The sequence below is a fragment of the Peromyscus californicus genome, unplaced genomic scaffold (genome assembly GCF_007827085.1).
Source record: "Peromyscus californicus insignis strain IS unplaced genomic scaffold, ASM782708v3 Scaffold_19__1_contigs__length_69161282, whole genome shotgun sequence".
Lineage (NCBI taxonomy): Eukaryota > Metazoa > Chordata > Mammalia > Rodentia > Cricetidae > Peromyscus > Peromyscus californicus.
The window spans coordinates 38,405,148-38,426,870 of NW_026294491.1; the positions used below are offsets into that span (position 1 = coordinate 38,405,148).

Genomic DNA, 21,723 nt, shown 5'->3' on the forward strand with positions numbered 1-21,723 from the left:
CAGTTTTAATCCTTTGGGAGTCCCTGCTTTTCTTCCCTTTGCATTTTCATTTGTAAGAGCTTTTACTGGGGCATACTGCTGTAACGCTAGTGGTGGTGAGCAGGAGAGATCTCTTCAGACTAAAAGGTGGCTGAGTACGCTTATCTCTCCAGAACGGGGATTTGGTATGCTTGTGCTCTGTTCCCCAATCACAGGCCTCGTACAAGGACCAATCACAAGCCTCACTTAGGTATAGCTCCTTCTATAGCTTTAGTCTCATAGGTGATGACCATTTTAGCTTGTTGATTCTGATCTGTATAGTTTTTGAAATGCTAAGAGGGCTGAAGAATTGATATTCCATATTGATATCTCCCCCAACCCCTACTTAACTTGGTTTCCTCAGTGCTAAAGTTTTGTTCTTTTGGTTTTTTTCAGTGCAATTAAACTGAAGCCCAATGAAGGGGAGACGTACTATGATGTGGTAGCTGTTGTTGACCCTGTCACAAGAGAAGCACAGAGGCTCGCCCCCTTGCTCCTGGTAGGGCTGCTGTGGAGGCGGTTCTTATCTTTAATGAAGTAGTCATAGGCCCTATAATTTTCTGGGTACTTTCTTTGTCCCTGAGACATCTTCTAGAGGAGTTGGACAATATCGTTTTCATAGGATTAATAAAGGCTCATTTCTTCATGGATTGTATCATGTATTTTAGATATGTATAAGATGCTATACTTTGATGTATGTTTTAAAATGTTAACCAATACAGCACCCTAACATTTCATTTAAGGGTGTGTGTGTGTGTGTGTGTATTCTAGATTCTGAACATTGAGCCTTACACTTGCTGTGAGGGCACTCTGCCCAAATGAAGTATATCTCTAGTAGCCCTAGCTGGGATTTTTTTAGGATAGTATGATCACCTACTCTTCTCTGTAGATGTTAATACATACGTCTTTTTCATGCTTTTTAATGTGAATTGAAGCAAAGAGCTGTTGTGTTTTCCTTTGTAGCTAAATATTCATCATTTATCTACTGTTTTCCTCACAACTGAGTGCTAAACTTTGTGTGAGGAGCAGTGATCTGCAACAGCCATTCATTCATTCATTCAGTCTGTGTATCTTGTCTGTATGCACAAATGTCACAGTACATAGGTAGAGATCAGAAGGCATCTTGCAAGAGTCAATTCTGGCTGGGTGTGGTGGTGCATGCCTTTAATCCCAGCACTTAGGAGGCAGAGACAGGTGGATCTCTGTGTGTTCGAGGCCAGCTTGGTCTACAGAGAGTTCCAGGATAGCCAGAGCTATCCTGTTTCAAAGGACTACCCTGTCTCAAAGAACAAACAAACAAACAAAAAGTTAGTTTTTTCTGTCTGCCATTTGGGTCTCAGGGATCAAACTTGGGTTATAAGGCTTGACAGCAAGCACCTTTCCTTGCTCATCCATCTCATCACCCTTCCCGGCTTCTTATTGGAACCATGCCTTGAGTATGTATGGTAGACTCTGCGTTGGAGCTCTGATTTTCAAAACTTCTCCAGTGCAGATGTAGTGACAGGTGTTCTCTTTATATCTCTTCTTGAGATGTTAAAATGTTTTGTTTCCTAACTAACTGTGAAATAATACGTTATTGAAGAGAAAATCTAAATATTTTGTCATCTGGTTTGCTTTTCTAGGTTTTGACTCAGCTGATTAACATGAATCTAAGAGTATTTATGAATTGCCAATCTAAACTTTCGGACATGCCTTTAAAAAGGTAAAATGCCATTTAAGGAACACTTCTTTTAAGTGGTACCAGATCTAAAAGGTATTACTAAATGCTGATGAATCAGGTGGGCTGGTAGGTGGATATTGTGTTTGAAAGGACATCTACTGACTGTTGAGTTATGTCATATTTGTTATTTGTTATTTATATTTGTTCTAATTAGACATTCTGAGAACATAGTGTGAGCTTGGAAAGCATTTAGGTGGTATTAATCCAAGCTACTTGCACATTTGCGTCTCACTTTAAAAGAACTGTAGCCATTAGCTGCCATAGGTAGCTAACTGTACTCATTCTCATGCATCCTGGGGAAGTGGATAGGTAGATAGGCTTGGTTGTGGGATGACCATTTGTGGAAGAAGTGTCACAACGACAGTGGTAGCTTAGCACATGCTTTGCTATGGGAAGTGTCGTCCTCAATGAGGGACAGAATTCTGTAGTTAGAATCTAGATGGATCCCAACAGTTTTACAAAGAATGAAGAGCCCCTGCTTCCACTGTTAGCTTTACATTAAGAACTGTTTAGTTATCACACATAATGTTTTCAGTGATGGCCTGAGAACACAAGTACCCTTTAGGGCTCAGATTTTTAAGAGATCATGGAAGGGTGATCTTCTGCATTCTTCCCCTCTCTCTCTCTCTTTTCTTAACTCTAGAGCAACCCTGGAAGGCATCGCTAGACCAAAAGATGGTTTGGCCTAGTCATGTCTTGATCTGGAAGGGTACTGTCCAAATCTAGTTTTTTGTTAACCTGTGTGGACTCTTATGACTGGGATTGCATCAAGAAAGCCTAACAGTCCTATTATCTTTTCAGCTTTTACCGTTATGTCTTAGAACCAGAGATTTCCTTCACAGCAGACAACAGCTTTGCTAAGGGACCAATAGCAAAGTTTCTGGATATGCCACAGTCTCCGCTTTTCACTTTGAATTTGAACACACCTGAGAGTTGGATGGTAGAATCTGTCAGAACACCATATGATCTTGATAATATTTATCTAGAAGAGGTAAGAATATCATTGTTTCCAAATATAAAATCTGTTTGTAATTCAGTCAGTGGTGATTGCCTGAACTGAATAGTGGGCATCGTTGCTCACATCTAATGTACTCTTTTTACAGCAGCAGCTTAATTCAAATGCCCTTCATGTATAGTAAAGTTTTGACATGTGTGTAGACGGGTGCTGCTGTCCTTGCTATCTCAATTTAGTTGGCTTTCATCGCCCTCAGAACCCGCTCCATGTCTGTATTAGTTACTTTTCTCCTTGTTGCATCCAAATGCATGACAGAAAGGCATGTAAGAGAGGAACGATGTATTTTGACTCCTAAGAGTGGGGTCCATTGTGATAGGGAAGATGTGGCAGTGGAAGTGATCTGGTCTATGGCACTAACCAGAGCAGAGAAAGGAGAATTCAAGTAGCTTTCTTACTCATTTCTTACTCATTTCAGGATCCCAGCCCATGGAACAGTGCTCCACATTTAGTGTGGGTCTTTCCTCCTGAATTGAGCTTCTCTGGGAAGGCCCTCACCCATGCCCAGAAGTATGCTTTTAAATCTATTCAAATTGTCAATGAAGATTAATCATCACAGTACTCATTAACATTCACCCCTTATTCCCCCTGGCAGTAATGGACTTTCTGTTTCTATGAGCTTTCCTATCTGACATTGTGTATGAGTAGTTATTCAACACGTGGTCTTTAGTGACTGACGTTTCACTTGACAAATTGTTTTCCAAGGTTCATGCATGTGATAAGACCTGTCAGTACTTTAGTTTGATTGCCACATAGAATTCTATTGTTTGGATATAGTGTACTTTGTGTACTTGTGCACAGATGAACACTGGGTTGTTTTTATTGTTGGGTTTTATGAGGATAGTGCTGTGGATATTGTGTTCAAGCTGTACCCATCTATTACCATAGGATAAAATTCTTTTTCTTTATTTAGGGCTTTTCACAACAATTTGTAGAATCTTATCCTCTCATCTGTATTTTTGGAATGACTTTGTTATCTTCCCTCTTTCTCTCTCCAATCAAGTTTTTATAATTATAGTCATTAGCCACTATCTCAATCAAGATCTAGAACATTTTATCCTGAGAATCCCTTTGCTATCCCTTTGTAGATTACCCCCTGGCCCCACCACAATCAGTGAATTGATCTACTTTCTAAAATCAAGTTTTGCCTTTTCTTGACTGTCTTTTTTTTTGGGGGGGGGGGTTTTCGAGACAGGGTTTCTCTGTAGCTTTGCGCCTTTCCTGGGACTCACTTGGTAGCCCAGGCTGGCCTCGAACTCACAGAGATCTGCCTGGCTCTGCCTCCCGAGTGCTGGGATTAAAGGCGTGCGCCACCACCGCCCGGCTCTTGACTGTCTTAAAGTCATAAAAGATGTATATATATATTTTTAAAACATTTATTTATTTATTTAATTTGGGGTTTGGGGAGTGCCTTGCTGTATACATGGAGGTCAGGGAACAGCTGTGGATATCAGATCTCCCTCTACTGTGTAGAATCCGGGGATCAAGCTCAAGCCATCAGCCTCAGTGGCAAGAGCTTTTATCCACTCAACTCTCCCCCGACCCCTGCAGATTGCATTTTGAGTATGCATGTATAATATTCAGGTGGTTTAATTTTGATCTTTCAGGTGGACAGTGTAGTGGCTGCTGAGTATGAGCTGGAATACCTGTTATTAGAAGGTCACTGCTATGACATCACCACAGGCCAGCCCCCTCGAGGACTACAGTTCACGTTAGGAACTTCAGCCAACCCAACAATTGTGGACACAATTGTGATGGCCAATCTGGTAAATAATCAGTTTATGAGATGCTTCAGTCACGGTAATTTAGATGCTATAATTTATGACAGAACAGTTAACATTCTGAACTGTGGAGTGAAGTAAGAATTAATAATGGACTAAATGTAGTCAGTGAAAAGTCACTGGTTTTGTTAAGCTTGGAAGTTCCATGTATATGCTGGGGAAACAACAAAACATACTGCAGAGCTCTGCTAGCAGTTCCCATCATTGGAAGTTCCCAGCACGTTCCCGTCACACTTTCTCCTCCATGGAGCATAACAGGCAGGCCTCTCGGCTTCACTGGCTCTGGGCTGCTAGAGCTCTTAGGCTCTGTGCTGCTAGAGCTTTAGCTGGTTTATTTGATTGGTTTTTTTTATTTTTTTGCTTTACTTTTCTATGATTTGTTAACTACCTTTAATTTTTTTTTAATTATCATGGGAGCAAGACCCTGGGTTCAATACCCAGTACAACCCCCCAGCCCCGACCCCCCCACAAAGAAAGAAAGGTGGGTAGATAGATAGGTAGGCATGTGCATACATGATCTGACACTTCCAAAGAAAAAGTAAGTGTCTGTTAGGAACAACATCTTGAAGTTTTAAAGAGTATTGAAATTTTACTTTCTTTGTGTCCTAGGGATATTTTCAGCTCAAAGCCAACCCAGGAGCCTGGATTCTCAGACTAAGGAAGGGGCGCTCTGATGATATCTATAGAATCTACAGGTAGGTTAAATGGTGCAACTGCATTTTAAGAGACTCAGCTCTAATCGGGTGTTATCTGGCCATACCCCAGGCATCATGTGTTTAATTCATAGTCCTGTGTAACAAACCGAGCTTTCCAGTGTCGTCAGTGTGGGTGAACTTTTAGAGGCAAGTGGATAACAAGAGCTATAAATACTGATTATAGTGAGGTTTGTTCTCCACTGGCTTCCCTTTGTCAACACTGTATCAGAATGAAGTTATTCTTTCCCTGTGATGCAGACAGCAGGCACCAGCTTTGGATACTTGATGATGTCTGACTTTTGGAAACTAAGTGGGCTTGGCCCTGTTTAGCGCATTGATGGGAAGGTATATATCTTGACCTTGAGTAGTTTACATGTGCATAGAACACATGAGCTTTGACCATGAAGTCTGACTGTCAAACCTGGTCCTTGGGCTGGGGTTGTATAGATGTACTCCTAGAACATACTGTCAGTGACAGGAATTGGCTTAAAGTTCACTGCATCCATTAGTTACGGAACAAATCCCCAAACACCATTTTAGAAGTTGTGGTCTCTATTCTGTTTAACACAGTTTAAATTAGTCCTAAGTTCTGTGTCAGTTTATGTAGGGAATGGTTTTCATCAGAGTTTATTTGAACATGAAGAAGCAGTATGGATTAATGTTTTTGGTTTTGATGCAGAATTTTTGCTCTCTTGCCTAGGCTTGAACTTGTTTCAAGTGAACATTCTTCTGTCTTAGTCCCCTGAGTAGCTGAGACCGCAGGCATGTGCCATCATCATACCAGTTTAGTTCAGATTTCTTACTCAGTACCTATGAGAGTTTTGTATTGTATTGTAAATAGTAGGCTTTTCTCTGATGAAGTTATTTTTTAGGTGAGGTTTCACAAGATTGTAATGTTTCTGAGTTCCCTTTCTTCTGTGTGCCCTTGTCCATCTTCCTCCTTGCCCAGCGTGGTGGTACCATGCTCTCTTCCTGCTGTCTAGGGTTGTGTGCATCCCAATTGGACAGTCCCTGTCTGTGGAGTCTTCTCTCCTTAAGCTTTCTCCCCTCCTCCTGCCTGAGAACCCTGCTGTCTGCTGAGTGACAGCAAATGCAGTGACTTCCTCATATTTAGTGACTGGAAAATATGATTAGTAGGAAAAGAGTACTTCAAATGTTCTTCACTGCTCCTGTGTCTATAAGCAGAGCTGGTTGTACTGTGGTCTTCTACCAGAGATACAGAATTGAGTCTGTGCTCTAAACTTGACTGGTTGTGTTGCCTTGCAACAGAAGGCGAGAGTAGAATTTTGTTGTTTCTTCTCACATTGTAGCCTAGGCTGACTTTGCTCTCAAGTTGGTCTCCATGCTGCTTCCTGCTGGGGTTACAGGTGTGAGTCACCACATTCAGCCAAGAGTAGATTTCTTCACATAGCTGTTCCAGTTACAAGGTGGAAGTGGCTCCAGTGATGGACCTGAGTGCTCAGACCTAGGAACATACACGGTTGTTCATGATCTGTCATGTGCATACCCTGCCTGAGAACTTGTCACTGTTTGCTGGTAATCTGAAGGATGATTCTGGAAGGAAGTCAGTTCATGTTAGCCTGGAGATGGAGATTTCCGTGAACACTTCTTTGTCCTTAAAAAAGTTCCTCTTTTAGGAACTGTTGGTTTTTAGAAAGATTTTCTATGATAAGGGTGATAGACAAACAGCTGTTGTCTGGGTATTTATTGCACTTTGGGGATTGTGATTTGTATTCTCTGTCTTATTTTTCTCTCTTAGCCACGATGGTACAGATTCTCCTCCTGATGCAAATGACGTTGTTGTCATCCTCAATAACTTCAAAAGCAAGATCATCAAAGTGAAGGTAAGTTTGCTCTGCTTTGGCGGCCACTTGTTTATAGTTGGTAAATAGCCCCATTCAGTCGTTGTCATGGAAGATACAGACAGCAGTGCCTCCTGTGGCAAGGCTTCAGTGATCACGGTCAGCCACTATCTGAAGATACTGACACCTGTGTGCCTGTTCTAAGGAGAGCACATTCATATTGGTTCATTAAAAGGTTGTTTTATATTCCATTTTACTGTCATTGTTGTGAATCTTATGTTGCCTAATTTACAGATTAAGCTTTATCGTAAGTAGTATGAGCAAACTATAGTATATATTCAGGGTTCTCTACTGTCTCAGATTTCATGCATCCACTAGGGGCTTGGAATGTTTCCCAGCAGATAAAGGAAGACAACTACATTTTGAAGTCAGTCTAGTATTCCATTTGGAGGGTTTGTTGGTATTGTTTTAACAGTTCTAGGGATGCTGCTTAAGGAATATGTCTTTGTGAAGACAAACTTCTGGTTTTCTTCAGCCAAGAGATTGTAATTTCAGAGAACAATGCTAGTCCCATTTCATGCATGTCCTCAGAGACTTTGTCCCTGCCCCCTATTTTTTCTAAGACAAGGTCTCACTGTAGCCCTGATTGGCCTGGGACTTGCTGTGTACACTAGACTGGCCTTGAACTCATAGATATGTCTGACTGTCTCCCAAATGCTAGAGTTAAAGGCATCTACCACCTTGCCTGGACCAGCTTTGCCATTTTTTAAAAGCTTTATTTATTCATGTATATGTAAGTGTGTTTGTATGACTGTATGCCACACACGTGCAGGTACCTGTGACCAGAAGAGGGAGCATTGATATCCTTTGGAGCCGGAGTTACAGATAGTTGTGAGCTACCCCGTGTGGGTGCTGAGATCTGAACTCGGGTCCTCTGGAAGAGCAGTATGTGCTCTGAACCACTGAGCCATCTTTCTAGCCCTGGCTTTGACATTTTTATATCCACAATTCATAGTGTTATTGATCATTCTATTCTCATAAGACTGTGGGAACTCCCAGTGACTATCCAAAGTAAGACTATAGTTTTTATAGGCACTCCCAATACTTAGGGAGTTAAAAGCAGAAGGATCAGGAGTTCAGTGTTAGCTTGCACTGCATAGTGAATTTGAGGCCACCTTGGGTGACATGAGACCCTGTCTCCAAAAACAAACACAAAATACAAGCAGTAGGTGATTTTATTTACTGTCTTTTGTTGCTGTCTCTCCTCAACATTTTGAAGTTCTTTGTCTTAAAATGAAATGATTGTAGGATAAGGAGCTGTCGTACATGGTAAAACCTATAGTCAGCCACGGAACAGAAAGAAGACTGCTGCAGAGAATACTTTGTGGTAATAAGTCCTGAAATTGGGCTGTGGCCCAGCAAGCCTCTCCCAGCAGCTCCTGAAGGCTGAGTTCTTCCCAGCTAGAAGTTGTCAGCCAGAAGAAAGAGTCTTCTGGGTTTACTCACTCTGTTTCTGTGCAGCTGAATTTGGTCTTTGGCTCATTGTACAAATTGAGCTTGATTGCTATTCAATTCAAAGAGATTGCTAGCTCCTCCCTGAAGGTGTTAACGTGGGCATTCTGATAAATATACTCCCATTGGATACTGAGAGTCTGGAAGGAGTTTTCCTATAGGAGAATTGGTTGATTGTTTCCTCTTGACAGTACTCCACGTGCATCAGTGCAAGTCAGGTTTGTGCTTATCTATAGTGCTCTTGGGAGAAGTAAGACCTGTCATATACAATTGCAGGTTCAGAAGAAAGCAGACATGGTTAATGAAGACTTGTTGAGTGATGGGACGAGTGAGAACGAAGCCGGATTTTGGGACTCCTTCAAATGGTAAATCGGCATCATGAAGGGTTAAGATTTTGAAGGGAAGCTGAGAGGTGTGGACCATGCATCCTTTTGAGTCTGGTAATGTTCTGGGGCTTCTGACCTGCTTCATGCAGCTGGAGTGTCCCCTTTCAGCTGGAGTAGGGGAGTGTTTCCACTTGATTAAGAGAGGGGAAGTGCTCTTCACATAGTTTACTTCTGCTGCATACTCTTCACTCTTGATGGATGGGGCCATCCAGGGAGAGGTGATGGTCATTGTTCTGCTGACCTCCTATTGGACAGACTGCAGTCTTTGGAGCAGCTTGTGTTCCATGGATTCCTAAATGATATGGTGCCTTTTGATGAGCATCATTATTACTTTGCAAGATGGCCTTTTTTCATCCCTTCCCAGCTTCTCTGTATGGTACTTTCAACAAGCCTTACCTCTAGAGCAGGAAGACACAGGTGCTCTCTCTTTCCTCTCCTGAAGGGTTGTGTCTACTCAGCGTTGTAAGTGGTTCTGTTTTGAATTCTGTTGTTACAGGGGCTTTTCAGGACAGAAGACTGAGGAAGTAAAGCAAGAGAAAGATGACATCATCAATATTTTCTCTGTTGCATCTGGTCATCTCTATGAAAGATTTCTTCGGTTAGTCTTCGTGATTTGTATAGAAATGAATTTGTTACAGTATTCTTATTTTGTGAGAAAGGTTTTACTTGTTGTACTGTGTGTATATATATGAAGTACTCCTAGGGCTATGGATAGCTTGCCATGTACAGCTCTATTTGTTTTGATCTGGTTCTTCCATGAAGTTGAGCTACATAGTTAGTGCCTCTGTGTTGATATTACAAGACTGTAGACTGTTTGTATCCATGCACACCTTATGGGCAATTGTTAGTTCCTTCACCATAAATATTGCTTAAACCAGAACCCAGGGAATTGACATAGAATAGACCATAACATGTAACACTTGGCCACCTTCTACAGACCCACACAGCTTTAGAGGCAAAGCTTAGTTCTGTGTGAGAATACCCTTGCTTGAAAAACTGAGACTGAAATGAAAGGGGATTGCCTAGGTCATTCAGCTGAAAGCAGAAGAGGCCATTGCTTGAACTTGTTGATGTGGTTATGAGAGGGGGAAGAGTCTCAGGATCAGTTTGTCACTGTCTGGGGAGCTCAGTGTTGAAGACATGTTAATTGAAGGTCATTGTCCCAATTCAGAGCTGCTTTTCCTTTTAGTTTTCATTATAAATAATCTGGTAAAGGAAATAATAAAAATAATGTCACTTGGGTAATTTTCAATTCTTTTTCCAATCAATAGCTAAATAAAATAACAGTGGTGATAACTTCATTGCATTTCTTGGCCTGGGAATCCTGAGCCTATGCCCTCTGGTTTCCCTTCCCCTTTCCTGCTCTCCTTCCTCTTGAGGCTCTCTGTCTAGGCTGATAGAAGCTGTGCATGTACTCACTGTTTGCTTAATACCAGATGTTGCTGTGCCTGAGCACAGGGGTCTGGAGAATGATGTAGTCATGACCATGACCTCCAGTTCATGAGGTGGCTCATTTAAGCATGCAGCATAATTAGCATTTGCCTCTCTCTGTTTGGAATATACTTACAGGGAAATCCTTGTCTCTGTCATTCAGTGACATCTTTATAATACAGTATGTACACTGTCCCATTAGTGAAGGTCTCTTTGCCTAATTGAACCATGAGTTAGCTCTGCTGTCAATCTTGTGATTTTTCTCTGCTTAATGTTGTTGAGGTTAAAAAGCATTGGAAAATCATTATTTGTTTTGTTTGGCAGCATAATGATGCTATCAGTGCTGAAGAATACCAAAACTCCTGTGAAATTCTGGTTCTTGAAGAATTATTTGTCCCCCACATTTAAGGTTTGTTCATGGGGAAAAAGAAAACCTTGTTAAGGGAATATTTACACTGTAACATATTCTTTTCTACCTTTGTTTTATCTGTACACTTATTTTTTATCCATTTTATTAGAATACCCTAATTTCATTGTCTATTTCTATATATTGGTTTTTTTTTTTTCTTCCAGGTTGCTCTATTTGGGGTAATAGTTTTTGTAAAGCTAAACCCCAAGTTGTGGCCTGTTTGAAGCTAGGTAATATAGGAGGAGAGTTTTTGTCTTTTCTAAGAGACAATGTTTTAGCAAAATAACAACCCTTTCCTTGGAGGCATGCATGTCTTGCCTTAGTTTAAGAAGTACAGTGATGGTGTGTTTTGAGAATGATTAATTTTCTCATGAGTAAGGAATGAAAGGGATGCTTCCTCTGTGCCAAAGGAAAACCACACTTGGACAGTCTCCTTCTTAACTTGTATTCTTGCATCCTCCTTTTTTTTTTCTATAGTATTTAAAAAACAACTTTATATTCAGTGGTGACTCATCTTGGATGAGTAGTTACTTCTGATCTCCTGAAGGTCCTAGTGCCTTAGATACGGAAGACTTACTTGTTAATTGGAAAGGAAATTGAAGAGTTTTGGCTCTTACATGTAATACCCTGGGTTAGACTTAGCCTTGGGAAGATCTTACTATCGAGCTCAAAAGTGTTTGGCTAAAATCAAATTTAGATAAATGAACCTAGAGCTTATGTGTCTTAAGCACCCACATACAGAGTTATAAATCTAAAAGCCTTCACCTGCAGGTTTCTGTCACATCATGTGGTGACTAGACGTCATCAAGAAATGGGGATTGGACCAGAGTTTATGTGTGCTCTTGTGAGTCAAGTGAATTAAGGCCAAATTTCTTACTAGACCTTGTTTTAGTGTAAGTATTTTGGTTGTACTGTAATAATGGTGGTTAACTTACATTAAAGAATCAATTTTCTTAACAAGAATGAATAATTATTGTTCCCTGTGTCTAAAAATAGGAGTTTATACCTTACATGGCCAGCAAATACAATTTCCAGTATGAACTTGTTCAGTACAAATGGCCGCGGTGGCTTCATCAGCAGACAGAGAAGCAGCGGATCATCTGGGGCTACAAGATCCTCTTTCTGGACGTGCTTTTCCCACTGGTTGTTGACAAGTTCCTATTTGTAGATGCTGATCAGGTGAGCTCTGAACACCAGGTGTTGATGGTTTGTGTTACATATGTCAGCTTTTCTTTTCCTTTTTAAAAACAATTTTCAGATAGGGAAAAGTACCTGTTTATTTTGCATTAGTATTTCAGAAATATTAAATGATATCACCCAGATGTTATCACTTTTTAAATTTAAGTTCCATCAGCTCATTTCCCTTTAAATATCTTTTTCCTTGAGCATTTCATGCATGTATACAATAAAATGCGGTCACATGATCATATATACCTGATCATATATACCTGATCATATATACCTGATCATATATACCTGATCATATATGCCTGATCATATATACCTGATCATATATACCTGATCATATATGCCCTCCGTAACTAACTCACTATGTCCTATTAGTGCAGCCCATAGGTGCCTGGGTATAGATTCATCTACTGGAGCATGGGAATCCTATCAGTAGCCATATTGTAAAGAAGAATGATTCTCCTCAGCAACTACCCAGTGGCAGTAATGCCTCAGTAAGGGGTAGAGCCTGCTTATTATCTCACCCATCCAACTGCATTTTGCCTGGCTTGACCTTGTATAGGTCTTGTGCAGGTAGCCACAGCCACTGTGAGTTTATGGTATGATAACCATGTCATGTCCAGAAGACATTTCACAGCACTCTTCCCATCTTCAGACTCTTAGATCCTGTCCATTTCATCTACCTCAGTGTTCACTAGGGCTGGGAGATAGGGGAGATGATACCGATATTCTGTTTAGCATTGAGCAATCGGTCTCTATTCTCATTACTTTGACCAGTGATGTATTTCTCTGCTGCCCACTGCATAGAGAAGCTTCTCTGACAGAGCAGGTTTAGAAGGTACCTTGAGCATCACTATTTAGGAAAATAGCAATAGCAGGTTCTGCTCTAGGGCTTATGACTTCCCCAGTTCTGCATTTCTGGCCGTGATTACAATACTAGGTATGAAATTCCCTCCTGTGGTGCAAGCCTCAAATCCAGTCAGAAAGCCCGTAGTTACCCTAGAGCAGTCACGCCACCACTGCACTAGTGGTGAAGTGTCTCCATTCTGTGGGTGTGCATACACCCACTTCACAGTTGCTCTTGTTGTGCAGAAGCGTTTCAGGTCATGAGAGCCTGTTTGTTGACTGAATACTTTATTTCCTCTGCTATTGGAGTCTTATTCAGAAAACCCTCCCTGTGCCTGTAAGTTGAAGTGTGCTCCCTACTTTTTTGTCTGGCAACTTCAGAGTCAATCAGGTCTTATGTTGAGGTTCTTGGCGAATTGGGGTTTAGTTTGTGCAGAGTGAGAGATAAGGATCTAGTTTCATATTGAATTCCAGTTTTCCCAGTACCATTTGTTGAAGATATTGTCTTTTCTCTACTGTGTATTTTTTAATACTTTTGTCAAAAATCAAGACTAGTTATATGGACTTATATCTGGGTCCTCAGTTCTATTCCATGGATCTGTGTGTCTACTTTTGTGTCAGTTCCATGTTCTTTTTATTACTAGTATAATTTAAAATCAGACACAGTGATACCTCCTGCACTGTTGTGTTTGATTAAGATTGCTTTGGTATCCTTGGTCTTTTGTGCTTCTGTATAAATTATCTTGGATGTTTTTTCGATCTACAAGGAGTAGACTTGGAATTGTTTTTGGAATTGCACTTGAGTGTGTTGACTGCTTTTGGTTGGATGGTCATTTTCACAATAGTAATTCCTCTAGTCCACAAGCACGGGATATCTTTCTATCTTCTACCTTCCTCGATTTCTTTCTTCGTTGTCTAAAAATTTTCATTGTGGTCTCTTGTTTACTTGGTTCGGTTTATTCCCAGATGGTTTTTGTTTGTTTGCTTGTGCCTGTGATCTCCCTGGTTTCTTTTTCAGTCTGCTATTGTAATATAGGAAGGTTACTGATTTTTTTTTTTAATGTTGATTTTGTAATCTGTCACTTTGCTGAAAGTATTTGTCAGCTCTACAGCTTCCTTGGAGTCTTTAGCATCTGTTATGTATAAAATACTATCATCTTCAAAAAGAAATACTGTGACTTCTTTTCCTATTTGTATTCCTCTTATTTCCTTCTCTAGTCAGATTGTTTAAGCTAAGACTTCAAGAACTGTATTAAGTAGAACTTGTTCCTTGTCTTGTTTTTGATCTTAGGGAGAAGCTTTGAGATTTTCTCCATTTAGTATGATGTTGGCTTCAGGTTGGTTTTATATATATATAGTTTTTATTATATTAAGCTATGAGCCCACCATCCCTAGACTTTCCTTGGTTTTTATCATGAAGGAATCTTAGATTTTTATCAGTAACTTTTTCTGTGTTGATTGGGAGAAACATGATTTCTGTTCTCTAGTCCATTAATGTGATGAATCTTACTTATTGATATGCCGCTCCTGCATTCACTGAAATAAAGCCAACTTGGTCATGATGAATGATATTTTTAATGTAAAGTTGAATTCTGTTAGGATTTTATTGCGTTTTTTTTTACATCTATGTTTATCAAGGAGATTGGCCTGTAATTTTCTTTTTGTTGTTGTGGATTGTCTTTATTTGATTTTGGTGTCAGGGTAATACTACCTTCATAAAAAGAGCTCAGAAGACTTCCTTTTCTAGTTTATGGAACAATTTGAATAGTATTGGTATTAGTTCTTTGAAGTTCTGGTACAACTCTCCAGAGAATCCACTGGAACCTGAGTTATGGACAGTTGTGAGCTGCCATGTGGGAGTCGGGACTCACACCTGGGTCCTCCGGATGAATAGCCAGGGCTCTTAACCACTAAGCTCTATCCCACTATCCTTCGATTTTAGTAGAGAGTTTTACTGGGTATAGTAGTCTTGGTTGGCAGTTGTGTTCTTTTAGAGCTTGGACTATATCTTTCCTTTTGGCTTTAAGTGTTTCTGTTGAATAACCAGGTCTTATTCTGATGGTTCTGCCTTTATAGATAGCACGACCTTTCTCTCTTGAAGCTTTGAATACCCTTTCTTTATTTTGTGTTTTTAGTATTTTAGGTATAATATGTTGGGAGTTTCTTTTCTGGTCCTGTCTAATTGGGAATTCTGTAGCTTCTTATAGCCTGCTGGGCATCTTTTTCTCTAGATTTGGGGAAATTTCTTCTATGATTTTATTAAAAACATGGTGCTTTTGGTATAGCATCCTGCTTCTTCTGTGCCTGTAATTAGAAGATTTGGTCTTTTGGTCTTTCCATGGTGTCCCAGATCTCTCCCATCGAACTCCCTCTGTGGTGATATTGTGTTCCCCAAAATATTGTGCACCCTAATAAACTTATCTGGGGTCAGAGACAGAACAGCCACTAGATACAAAGGCTAGAAAATGATGGCACTCACACCTTTAATCCTAGCACTCCAGAGGTAGAAATCCCTCTGGATCTCTGTGAGTTCAAGGCCACATTGGAAACGGCCAGGCATGGTGACTCAAGCCTTTAATCCCAGAAAGCAAGCCTTTAATCCCAGGGAGTGGTGGTAGAAAGCAGAAAGGTATATAAGGCATGAGGACCAGAAACTAGAACCATTTGGCTGGTTAAGCATTCAAGCTTTTAGGTTTTGAGCAACACAGTTCAGCTGGGAGCCATTTGGATATGGGGACACAGAGGCTTCCAGTCTGAGGAAACAAGATCAGCTGAGAAGTTGGCCAGGTGAGGTTAGCTGTGGCTTGTTCTGTCTCTCTGATCTTCCAGAGTTCACCCCAATAACTGGCCTCAGGTTTGATTTTATTAATAAGAACTTTTAAGATTCCTGCTACATCCCTCCCTTCCCCCAACCATTTATCATTGACCTTTGCTGCATGATTTGATTCCTCTGTCTTGACTTTATGCCCTGACACTCTGTTTTCCACAAGATCCATTCTGTTTGTGAGGCTTTCCAGCTGAGCCTTTATTTGGCTAACTGAATTTTTTATTCCAGCATCAGTTTGGTTTTTCTTCAGCATTTCCCTTTGTCTCTGTCTCTCTTTCCATCTCCCAATTCAATTTTCATGTCTTGGGTTGACTTCCTTATTTCATTCAGCTCTTTTTGTTTTGTTCTCAGAATGTATTCTTGTCTTTAAGTTGTTTGGACATAGATATATTTATTCTCTTAAATTCTTTGGCTTGTAAGTTCTTCCTAGCCATCTTTATTAGGAGCTATAGCAATGGGATTAGTAATCTTTGAAGGAGACTTGTTATCTTGGTTTTGTTTTTGTTTCTGCCCTGGGCCTTACACATCTGGAGTTAGTTTACTAGTTGAGTTTTCCTTTCTTTTCTATTTTTCATTGTTTAAATTCAAATCACCTTTTATCTTCTTTCAGTGGTGGTGTTTGTGGTGTTCAGGAGAGGACTAAATTGTTTCCTTCTGTGTAGGACAAGTGTGTAGGGACATGATCTCTAGCAAAAGTCTTCCTCTGAGGGTCAGGTACTGTCCTATGTGAGTGGGGGCATCCTGCTTGGGTCTGCAGCTTCCTCTGTGAGTTGTGAAACTCCCAGAGTAAAATCTGGTTCCTGTTGTGAGTCCACAGCTTCCACTGAAGCCACTGCAAGATGTGAGACTTCTGATAAGCTTGTGGTTCTAATTTGGAGTCAGTCCAGTCCCCACCCTGCATCCGCAGCTTCTTGTGAAGCTGTTTGTAGATGTGAAGCTCCCTATACACCAGTAGGCCTCACCTAAGTTCAGGATTGGCCCTGAGTCTTTGGCTTCCTGGCACATCTCATTTTCATCTTGTCTTAAATACAGCTACTCTATTGTGTGTGCAGTCCTGTGTTTTACTTGGTTCATTTAACATAAATACCAAGAATTAAAAAATGAATGTTTAGTATCACTTGGTCACTGTGTCCAGTTATCTGCCCAAATGTTAGGTACTTTATCATCTGTCCCTTCATTGACATTTGGAGCAGCCTTTCTCTGATGTCCAAGTTGTTCTTCTGCCTCTGCCTCTCGAATGCTAGGACTCCAGGCCTGTGCTGCCACATCCAGCTAGGATAAGTGTTATGGCACGGGTGATAAATGAAGTTCATGGGAGATGCTTGGTTCTTAGGACAGGAATGCTGCAGATACTTCTCTGTCATACCTTCTCCACGGTGATGCCGATCTTTCTAACAATTACAGCTGCTTTCTCCTCACTGCTAAACTAGCCTTTTGTTAGCCTTCTCTTCTCCTGTTGATCCTCCTCACTAGACATCTGACTCAAAGCAGGCAGCTTATTAACCAAGCCACAGCCTGAAAATAAGGCAGTCTTGAAATTCCGTGTTAAACAGGTTCATTGCTTTTGAATTCACCCTAACTCAGTTTGTCTGAACGTAGGGTCCTCACTCCCATCTGAACCCCCGTCAGCACAGTCTTTACTGTCTACACGTCTGACATTCTGGTCTTGGGCACTCCCACCAGAGTGGCCCTCGAAGCTCTGCTTATGGCACTGTAGGGCTTCTCTAGCCTGCATCTGCAAACTCCTCCACATGCTTCCCACAAACCAGCTTGAGATCTGCAAGCCGCTGGTCAGGTTCTGTCACTCCAGTGTGTGCCTCAGTATCAGTTTCCTGTACTAGATACTTGTCTCATTGCTCCGACCAAACCCCTGACAGGAGCGGATCAAGGGAGGAGAGCTCTGTCTGGGCTTGTAGTCTCAGAGGGTACAGCCTGGCCTGGCAGGGAAAGGAAATGATGGACCAGGGGGGCAGGAGTGCCTGTTGTGACTGCTTGTCTCTATGACAGCAGACCAGGGGTAGAGAATAGAAGCTGGGGCAATGCCAGGCTGCAAGCTTCAAAGGCCTGTCCCTAGAGCCTTTCACCAGCCAGGCCCAACCTCCAAAAAAGCTCCACAGCCTTCAGAAGAGCCCCACCCACCAGTTGGGGACCAACTGCTCAAAACACGAGTCTGTGGGGACCGTTTCAGATTAAAGCGGACAGTGGAGGAATCCAGGCTCGTATTCTAGAGCCTGTGCTGTGACTCATCGAGCTGCCTTCCTGCTGCCTTGTGCAGTGTGTTCTCCTTTCAGGAATGCCCTAGAGTTATCTGTATGTTGGCTAACAAGTATTTTGACTTTCTTTACTGCAGATTGTACGAACAGATCTGAAAGAGTTAAGGGATTTCAATTTGGATGGCGCCCCTTACGGCTACACGCCTTTCTGCGATAGCAGAAGAGAAATGGATGGCTACCGGTTCTGGAAGTCAGGGTACTGGGCCAGTCATTTGGCTGGTCGGAAGTATCATATCAGGTACTGAAAGAGTGCTCCCTACAATTCAACTTTGCTGAATCAGTGAATAGATAGTATATTAGTATGGCTTAAAGAAAAATTCTTAAATTCTAAGAATGTCGTGTTATAAAGAGAGACTTTATTCCTTTGCTTAGCTGCGTATACTGCAGTGTGTTGTTCATAGTTTCCCTGTTACAGTGTGTCCTGATGCATAATTTATGAAATACATTTTGTTTTGTCTATTTCAAGCATATTTGTAACTTCTTGGGTCAGTGTATAGGCTGGGCATGGTAGCACATGCCTTTAATCCCAGCACTGGGGAGGCAGGGCAGGCAGATCTCTGTATGTGTTTGAGGCCAGCCTGGTCTACAGAGTGAGTTCCAGGATAGCCAGAGCTACAAAGTGAGACCCTGTCTCAAAAAAAACAAAACAAAACAAAATACCTACCACCAACAACCAATATATGCATTTATTATTTCTAATGGGCAACCCATATCTTCTGGAAGAAGTGTGTTTGGAAGATTTGGAGGCTAGGGCACATACAAGAAATAATACAGGGCTGGAGAGACAGACAGCTCCGAGGTGAACAGCACTGGCTGCTCTTCCACTGGGCCTCGGTTCAGTTCCCAGCACTCGCGTGTGGCACACCACTGTCTATAACTCCAGTTCCAAGGCATCTTCGGGCCTTTGGCCTGTGTAGGTACTGCATGCATTTGATACACAGACATAGATGCAGTTAAAACACCCCTACATGTAAAAATGAATTTTAAAAAGAAAAGATGTACTTATTTTATGTGTATAAGTGTTTTGTCTGCATGAAGGCTAGAAGATGTCAGATCCTCTGAAACTGGAGTTACAGGTGGTTGTGAGCCACTATGTGAATGTTGGGAACCAAACCCTGGTCCTCTGGAAGAGTAGACAGTGTTTTTCACTCTGAGTCAAGTCTCTTGCTCCCTAAATAAATCCTTTAAAAAAAAAAAAACAAAAAACAAAAAAACACATACAGAGATGAAGAATGATGAAGTACAGTGATTTCAGTTTATACTTTGTTTCCTGGCCTGAAAAAATTATAACACTGCCTCCACCCCCATTTAAGAGATCATCAGGATAGCTTTGGTAAAGCGTTATTATTTATCAGTTTCAATGATTTTTATTACTAAACCTTCTGAGTTAGCTAGAAATCTTACCTCAGGAATTAATTTCCTTGTAAGACAACAAAATAAAAGGCTAGCTAGAGTGAGCTCTTACAGCAGAGCATGGCCTTCAGGACGTGTCCTCTCTGAAGGATGCACACTCCTCTGCTGCCATCCTCCAGTTCACCCTCTCAGTGACACTTGCAGCGTCTGGCTCATGACCTGTCGTTCAGTTTGGTTTGTTGTTGACATAAATCCATGGTTTGGCTGTAACACATGTCTCTCCTCTGCTCAGCGCATTGTATGTTGTGGATCTGAAGAAGTTTCGGAAAATAGCTGCTGGTGACAGACTCAGGGGACAGTACCAAGGTCTGAGTCAAGATCCCAACAGTCTTTCAAATCTTGATCAAGTAAGTGACCGTTGACTGTTTCACATACAGTCATGCCATTTTGTGTCTCAGTACTCTTTTAGAACTGAACTGTTTGTTCATGGAAAGTGTGTGTGTGTGTGTGTGTGTGTGTGTGTGTGTGTGTGTGTGTGTGATTTATATCTGATCTCAAGAGAACTGAGACTGTCAAATAGCTTGGCATTTACATAATATAGTATTAAACTTTTCCTAACCCTGACCTTCCTCCCCAGGTCAGAAACTTTTAGGAAGGTTTGCTGAATAACAATTTCACATAGCAAGCATTTTCAGAAGTAAAGTTATGGGTTTATGTTATTTGGGTTTGTTTTTTATTTTATTTTTTTATGTATATGGGTGTTTTACCTGCATGTATGTCTATGTACCGTGTGTGCAGTACACTCAGTCCAGAAGAGGAAATCTGATCCCCTGGAACTGGGGTAACAGACAGTTGTCAGGTACCACACTGGGTCCTGTGGAAGAGCAGCCAGTGTTCCTACCCTCTGAGCCTTCTCTCCAGCCCCAAATTATAGTTTTAGGTATTTTTAGATATCTACTGTCAATCAATCTCTCCCTCCCTCCCTCTCTTCCTTCCTTCCTTGTTTTAAGACTAGGTATCACTTGACTTGTAGACAAGGCTGGTCTTGATCCACCTACCTTTCTTGAAATTTTTTAGTTGTTTATTATCCATTAAAATCTACATCATAGAGTATATCAAGGAGTCACTACAAAGCAAAGTCCATAACCAGAACCTTACTCAGGAGTACATCATTACTGCCATCACACTGCTCCCTTCCCCCTGACTCTGACGGGAGTCAGTCCACTTGCTTCTCCGTAGACTCAGTCTGAGCCTGTGGTCCTGCCTAGGTCATGTGCTTCTGTTTTCTCTTGTCCTCTTATCTTGTCTTGGAGTGTGGTCCTTCTACTCACGTGTTTTGTTGTTGTTGTTGTTTTGGGGTTTTTTTTTTGTTTTTTGTTTGTTTGCAGTTTTGTTATGCATTTTACTTAGCTGTTCTTCATTTGCATTTCTCCCTTCCTCCTTCTCTTGTTCTCTTCTTTCCTTTTAGTTGGGCATGGTGGAGCACACTTTCAGTTCTAGCATTCTGGAGACAGAAGCCAGCCTGGCCTGTATATTGAGTTCCAGGACAGCCAGGGCTGCAAAGAGAAATCCTGTTTCAAAACAAAACAAAAGGTTTTGAGATATGTTCTCCAAACTACCCTTGAACTCCTAGATGCAAGGAGTCCTTTTGCCTAAGCCTCCTGAGAAGCTGGCACTGCAAACTCATACCTCCCAAGCCTGGCGTATTTTCAGTCTTTTACTTATGTGGATAATGCCACTGTGAGCACTTGTGTATGCATATGTGTCTCTAGGTGGGAGTACTAGGTCATCCATTATTTGTGTCTGTACTACCATTTCTAGATAATTTTATATATATATATATAAAATACGAGGGCGGTATGTGCATGAGAGTACAGCCCTCAGAGGTCAGAAGAAGGTGTCAGATCTCTGGGGCTGAAGTTATAGGCAGTTGTGAGCCACCCAGCATGGGTGCTAGGAACCAAACTCAGGTCCTCTGGAAGAGTAGCCGCTACTGTTAACCACTGAGCCATTTCTCCAGCCACTCAAACAGCTTTTTAGTGTGATTCTAGTTGGCTCTTCCATCAGCACTGTGAGAAATGTTATTGCTTATGTTTTGATCAATACTTCATGGTCAGTCTGTTTACTCTAGGTGAGCTGAGTTCCCATCATAGCTTCCAATTGGAGAATTCAATCCATTTGTGTTTGCTGTAATTGTTAGTGAGGCAGAATATACACCTGATATTTCCTGTTTATTCCTTGTACCATTGTATTGCATCTTTTCTTTTCTTCAATCCTACATTTACTTTATTTTTCTAGTGTGTCACTTTAATAGTATATGTTTAAAGTTATCTGTCTAGGGGTATTTGACTTATTTCCGCACTGACGGGTGTATGCAATTACTGTGGACATTATTAGACAAGTACATGAGTTCTTTCTTTCAGTCCTTTCAGGTAGATGCCAAGAAGTAGAAGTGCTGGTTCATACCAGC

General features: G+C 41.2%; 1 protein-coding gene across 2 annotated transcripts in view; it reads left to right on the forward strand.

The window, feature by feature from the left end:
• The window catches only part of Uggt1 (UDP-glucose glycoprotein glucosyltransferase 1), a 138,740-nt gene that overhangs the window by 101,101 nt on the left and 15,916 nt on the right, over positions 1 to 21,723 (forward strand). For both annotated transcript variants that reach the window (XR_008219918.1, XM_052745175.1), the window contains exons 27-38: positions 415 to 517; positions 1,641 to 1,720; positions 2,540 to 2,729; positions 4,358 to 4,516; positions 5,141 to 5,226; positions 6,986 to 7,070; positions 8,817 to 8,905; positions 9,423 to 9,524; positions 10,682 to 10,766; positions 11,763 to 11,945; positions 17,978 to 18,138; positions 19,546 to 19,660. Coding sequence is in view for 1 of the 2 variants with exons in the window: in XM_052745175.1 (XP_052601135.1) it covers positions 415 to 517; positions 1,641 to 1,720; positions 2,540 to 2,729; positions 4,358 to 4,516; positions 5,141 to 5,226; positions 6,986 to 7,070; positions 8,817 to 8,905; positions 9,423 to 9,524; positions 10,682 to 10,766; positions 11,763 to 11,945; positions 17,978 to 18,138; positions 19,546 to 19,660 (1,438 nt within the window). In the remaining variant the exon portion in view is untranslated. The remainder of the gene's footprint in view (positions 1 to 414; positions 518 to 1,640; positions 1,721 to 2,539; positions 2,730 to 4,357; positions 4,517 to 5,140; positions 5,227 to 6,985; positions 7,071 to 8,816; positions 8,906 to 9,422; positions 9,525 to 10,681; positions 10,767 to 11,762; positions 11,946 to 17,977; positions 18,139 to 19,545; positions 19,661 to 21,723) is intronic.